Consider the following 6,075-nt stretch of genomic DNA (forward strand, 5'->3'; position numbering starts at 1 on the left):
ACACAGGTTCAAGCCTCTTGTGTGCAATTCTGAACAATCCCAAAGCAAACTCTTTTGGCTGTAAAACCAGACGTCAGTTGACGCGAGGCTGGTTATAGTCGTTATTCACCCACCGAAACAGTGGATAGTCTGGGGACAGGAACACTGTGCTGGGTGGTGAGCGATGCCCCAGCCCCGTGAATTTGTTGTATGGGGCTGGTTTCTTCCCCAAATCTGAAAAATTCTGAGCGTTATCTGACCTCCCTGCCCCCCAAGAGTTTCAGAGGACAGCGTGCACACCTGTACTCAGTTCTGGTTTCCCTTCTCTATAAACTGATGACATCTGTGTAGGAAGAGACGTGGGGGAGGCGTGGGGACACGCAGCTTTGAACAGGGGGGCAAAGGTGGGCATTTCTGTGTACAGATGTGTGAATACGGGAAGCAGATCCCTGTGAACATCCAACACCTGGTAACAGTGGCAAGCAGAGACGATTCAATTTGGAAGAGAGACAGAGACCACGAGAGGCTGGGCATCGGGGCATCTTCGAAGACAGCAGGTCTTCTGACAGAGCCGGCCCCACACCCAGCACCCAGCACCCAGCACAGGAAAGGGGGAGGGGTGGCAGTGACTGCCTGAGCGAAAAACAGCTACGAGAGAGAGCTTCAACTGCATCAAAGGTCAGCCTGCCACTAACTCGGGACTAATCCGAGAAGACCTGCCCTGGAGGTGCTAAGAAGAGACATCAGCACCCAGCTGGGAAGGTGCCAGCTGCCCCCCACCCTGCCGCCCCGCCCTGAGGCCCGCAGTCAGCAGCTGGGGTGCAGGAAGAGCTCCCCCCAGGGCAGGAGTCATGGCCCGGCTACCTCCCTGCTGGCTGTGGGTTCTGGGGACCCTGGCGGGGCTCTCGGCAACCCCAGGCCCCAAGAGTTGTCCGGAGAAGCAATACCGGGCTCAGGGAGGATGGTGTTGTCAGATGTGTGAACCAGGTAAGAGGGGGCCTTTCCAGGGGCCAGCTGCTTGGGGAGAGACAGGACCAGGCCTGGGACCGGAGGGAAGCAGGGAGGAATGCTGCAGAGGCCAAGAGGCAGCCCCTTGGAGAGGGCAGGGGAGTGGTTTTCCTGGGGCCTTGACCCTGGCACTCTGCTCACAGGAACGTTTCTGGTGAAGGACTGCGAGCAGCACGGAGAGGCAGCTCAATGCAATCCGTGTACACCGGGGGTCTCCTTCATGCCGGACCACCACAGCCGGCCCCACTGTGAGAGCTGCCGGCACTGTAACTCTGGTGAGGTGGGCCAGCGTTTGGGGGAGCAGGGCGGAGAGCTGGTGTGGAGAAGCAAGAAGGTTGGGGCAGGGGGAGTCTGAGCTTCTGTGGCTTCAGTGGAGCCCATGGTGGGAACTGGGGTGCCCTGGGCAAGGCGTGTTGATGTACAGGGAGCGCTGTGAAGAAGTGGTTCAGGGCAGGGGTGAGCAGAGTTTGACGGACTGATGAGGAGGGGTCTATGACTACGATCGATGCAAAACAGGAAGCGGCTCGGGGACCCTAGATTTCAGATGAGCAACTCACCCCCCGTTCCTACCCCCTCCCCAACTGATGAATTGGTGGTGTTCTCAGAGGGCACATTTGTTCTGGAACTTGGAATACATCTTCCTAAGGACGTGACAATACAAGCTAGTGAACCACAACCTTTTTTTTTTTCCCCTCCAAAAGCCAGTGTAGGAAAGAGAATGTGTATGTGGCTTGACTTTTATTTTGTGATTTCATCTTTTTTACAATTAAGAAATGAAATAGCAGCTGCGTTGTGAACACTGTCATGCTTTCCATTTTAGCTAGAATTTTTGAAATGACGTATGTGCCAGTGTACATAGATCGGGAGCTTGAAAGTGGTTCCTTTGAACAGATATTCTCCAGCAGGATACACTTGCGGGCTATTTAACTCAAGTACGATATTACTTGCCTGTAAATGCATTGAGTCCAGTTAGCTTTTTCAATATTGTATTCTTTAAAATAAATACAAGGTTTTGCCACTGCAAAACATTCAAGTGGCAACATCTGTAACACATAAGAGGTATTCCTCAGTCTACTTACAAATAGGACTGTACATGGGTGTGTCTCTCTTCTGGGCCAAAACCCCCAGCAATATTGGGTTTTTGGTTTTTTTAGCCAAAGCCCCCCAACTCACTCTGCAGGCCCCACTGGAAGGCCTCTTCCCAGTACTGAGCCAGTCCAGCCCCCTTCACTACTCTCCGGCCCAGTGCAACCCACGATCTTCCTCTGTGAGGTTCAGCCCATAGAGCCCCAAAGCACCCAGGCAGGACTGGCTGCAGGACTCAAGGGCACTGGACAGAAGTTGACTGGGTTGGGTCCTCTTGAACCTCAGTATTTCCATCTGTAAGATGGACGAGCGCCTGCAATCAGCATGGGATTCTGTGCACAGGTTATACACGGCGAAGAGAACTCCCAGGCTCCTGAAGGCTCCACTGAAAACAGCGGCACTTCACTGACTTTTGACCAATCCCAGACCCCTTTCTTTAACCCTTCCCATCCCTTTTGGCAGGTACCCTCCTGGATCTCCTTCACCTTTCGTACCCTTTCCCACGTTTACCACCACCGTCCCCCCTTCCCCATCAATGCTCTCCCCTTGCAGATCCTTATCCCGGCTGGATCACAATTCCTAGTAAGCCACAAGGAAAGCAAATTCTAGTAGCGACTACAAGTCAGAATTCAGAAAGGAGATGCCACAGGGGCATAAAGATGAGAAGGAATAAGGATGAGAAGAAATTCACACCCTTTCCTGACCAAAGGCATGTGCTAAGGAAATTGTCAGGGTTGATGGAATTCTTCAGCATCCTCAGACGTCCCTTTCTGTAGCCCTCTCTCGCCTATGAGGGCTGCTTTCCCTAGGTTCCCATGAGTGCACTGCCCTAAGCAATGGCCCCCAGAGACTCCCACTCAGGCCTGGCCCACATCCGGGCTCCACCTTCCCCAGAATCACCCTTCTCTTCTTGCCCCCAACCACCTGGGAGCCCAGCCCACGCAGTGCCCTTCCTACCCTCCTGCCCCAGGATCACTGATTGGCAGCCACTCAGCACCTGACCTCTACACTCGACTACAATCTCTATTTTAAAGGCAAAGGATGTCAGTACAGGTGAAAAACCTATCCGAGATCACAGCAGTTCCCAGTTGCTAACAATTAACTACCCAAATGCCCATTAACAGTAGAGGGATGGCTAGGTGTAGCCACACCATGGAAAACTATGCGACAGTGAGAATGAATGATTTGCAGTCACACTCAACACTGTGGATCAGTCTCACTAAGAGCTGAGTAAAAGCAGGCACAGACGAGCACAGGCACAGGGTTCCTTCCATGTACAGAGTTCAGAAACTGGCAAGACCAGCTCGTGGTGTTAAGAGGTCCGGAAGTCAGTGGCTATTCTTGGTGGGAAGGATGTTAGCGACTAGAACCGCACGAGACTGGTCATCTTGTTTCTTAATCTGGTGCTCGTTACACCTGAGTCTGATTTGTCCCAGTTCTCATATGAGATGTTTGTGACCTGTATACCTCTCGGTAAGTATACTTCAGTAAGGAGTTACAAAAGCATCGGTGAGCGAGAGGGAAAATGATGCAAGCTGTTTCAACTTCTGAACCATGAAGCTTCTAGAAGGTTCGAGGTATTCTTGAATAACAATAACACTACTGGCAAAGACACTGGGTGACGGTGGAGGAGGGGCAGGCCTGGGTGGAATGGGGCAGGGAGGCAGGGATGGGAAGGGTAGCACATCCCTAGAGGTGGGCCTGGGATGGGGCTGGAGAGGGGATTAAGCCAGTGGACCCTGTGTGTTCCCTCCTCCTCCTCCGTCACCAGGTCTTCTCATTCGAAACTGCACCCTCACGGCTAACTCAGAGTGTGCCTGCCCCGAGGGCCAGCAATGCAGGGACAAGGACTGTATGGAGTGTGATGGTCCAGCCCAGGCCCAAGGCCCACACCCTCAAACCTCCCACTTACCTTATGCTGAAGGTAAAATCCAGTAAACCCATGGTCTGATCACACCCCAACCAGCATCCCCTCTCCTATACCTAGCCCCACATAAGCTGTCTCCTGTCACCCCGTGTCCACCTTCCCATCTCCCCCAGGGCCTCTCAGGCCTTCAGTCTTGCCTTGTGCCCTCCGGGGCCCGTGGCTGCTACCCAACTCGTCTGCTTTTCCAGAGATCCCAGAGGCCAGGACAGATCGGCACACTCAAACTCTGGCCAACTCCAGGTGGCTGCCGGCCCCAACCCTCTCAACCCACTGGTCACGTGAGTTTTCTCCCTACTCCCCACCCCAAGAGAGGAGGAGAATGCATGCAGGAGGGTTCACAAGGGAAATGGAAAGTTGCTCAGTCCCATCCAACTCTTTGTGGCCCCATGAACTGTAGCCCACCAGGCTCCTCTGTCCACGGAATTCTCCAGGCAAGAATACTGGAGTGGGGAGCTGTTCCTTTCTCCAGGGGATCTTCCCAACCCAGGGATCAAACCCAGGTCTCCCACACTGCAGACAGATTCTTTATCATCTGAGCCCGCAGGGAAGCCCCCCAAAGGGAAGCCAGCCACAAAGCTCCTAGGAGCAGGGGTAAGAAGAGGAAGAAAAGACTTCCCTGGAAGTTGAGTGGTAAAGAATCCTCACTTCCAATACAGGGGACTTGGGCCCGATCCCTAGTGGGGGAACTAAAATTCCACATGCCACGGAGCAACAAAGACCCAACATAGCCAAAAATAAATAAAAAGAAGAAACAGAAACAGAGTCCAGAGATTAGGAAAGGACATGGTCCAATGGTGGGGGTAGGGGAAGAAGGCGGGGAAGGGGAGAGAAGCGGGCAGGAGGGCTTGGCTGAGGGGAATCAAGGGCTAGGCCCTCCCCCAAGCCCCCTTGTGACCCCTGCCCACCCCATCACAGCCCAAAGGTCCCTGTGCAGCGCGAACTGCATCCGCATCTTTGTGCTCCTCTCTGGAATGTTTCTTGCTTTCACCATAGTCGGAGCCCTGTTCCTCCATCAACAAAGAAAATTAAGTAAGAGATTAAGTAAGAGACAAAATACAGGTCCTGCACCCCACCCCACCCCACCATCTTGGCTTTGCCACCCAATCTGGAACCTCTGGGCCTCTCTAGCTCCATCTTTACCAGCCTGTCGCCTCTCTTCCCCTCTGCTATACTGGGGCCCTCCTGACAGCCCGCTTTCATTCACCCCTTCTCCCTTCACCCCTCCTCTACCACGGGCCAACAACTCCTCTGATTCTCCTCTGCAGATGCAGGAGAAAGTCCAGTGGCACCCGCTGAGCCTTGTCCTTGTCCTTACACCTGTCCCAGCGAGGAAGAGGGCAGTGCCATCCCCATTCAGGAGGATTACCGAAAACCAGAGCCTACTTCCTACTTCTGAGCCAGTGCTCCTCAGAGAAGGCCACCACTGCAATCAAGTCCTAGCCTCCACCTCACCCCATTGGCCATCCAAGGAGATCAAGAGAGGGCACCTCGAATTTCAGCACCACCCTCTCATCGGGACCCTTTCCTGTGTGCAGACTTGAGAAACTATCGTTGCTCAGTCGCTAAGTCATGTCCAATTCTTTGTGACCCCACCGACTGCAGCACACCAGGCTCTCCTGTCCTTCACTACCTCCTGGAGTTTGCTCAATTCATGTCCATTGAGTTGGTGATGCTATCTAACCATCTCATCCTCTGTCACCCCCTTCTCCTCCTACCCTCAATCTTTACCAGCATCAGGATCTTTTCCAGTGAGTCGCCTCTTCACATCAAGAGGCCAAAGTATTGGAGCTTCAGCATCAGTCCTTCCAATGAATATTCAGGGTTGATTTCCTTTAGGACTGACTGGTTTGATCTCCTTGCTGTCCAAGGGACTCTCAAGAGTCTTCTCTAGCATCACAATTCAAAAGCATCAATTCTTCAGTGCTCAACCTTCTTTATAGTCCAACTCTCAAAACCGTACATGACTACTGGAAAAACCATAGCTCTGACAATACAGAACTTTGTTGACAAAGTGATGTCTCTGCTTTTTAATACGATGTCTAGATTTGTCACTGTTTGCTGTTGTCCCTAATGGC

At 52.9% G+C, this 6,075-nt stretch overlaps 1 protein-coding gene across 6 annotated transcripts; it reads left to right on the top strand.

Moving 5' to 3' along the window:
• The first annotated feature begins 339 nt into the window (after positions 1–339).
• CD27 (CD27 molecule) lies at positions 340–5,676 on the top strand. Of its 6 annotated transcripts, none has more exons than XM_025283068.3 (6): positions 343–966; positions 1,131–1,267; positions 3,845–3,997; positions 4,191–4,278; positions 4,916–5,041; positions 5,266–5,676. In XM_025283068.3, exons 1-6 carry the CDS (start codon positions 831–833, stop codon positions 5,394–5,396), a joined length of 771 nt encoding a protein of 256 aa, XP_025138853.1. In that variant the 5' UTR covers positions 343–830; the 3' UTR covers positions 5,397–5,676. The 6 variants fall into 6 exon arrangements, with proteins under 6 accessions (XP_025138856.1, XP_025138853.1, XP_025138854.1 ...); XM_025283069.3 differs by having other exon boundaries at positions 350–966; positions 4,916–5,029; XM_006065789.4 differs by having other exon boundaries at positions 355–966; positions 1,131–1,262; positions 4,189–4,278.
• The last annotated feature ends 399 nt before the right edge of the window (positions 5,677–6,075 follow it).

Source organism: Bubalus bubalis, chromosome 4 (genome assembly GCF_019923935.1).
Source record: "Bubalus bubalis isolate 160015118507 breed Murrah chromosome 4, NDDB_SH_1, whole genome shotgun sequence".
Classification (NCBI taxonomy): Eukaryota; Metazoa; Chordata; class Mammalia; order Artiodactyla; family Bovidae; genus Bubalus; species Bubalus bubalis.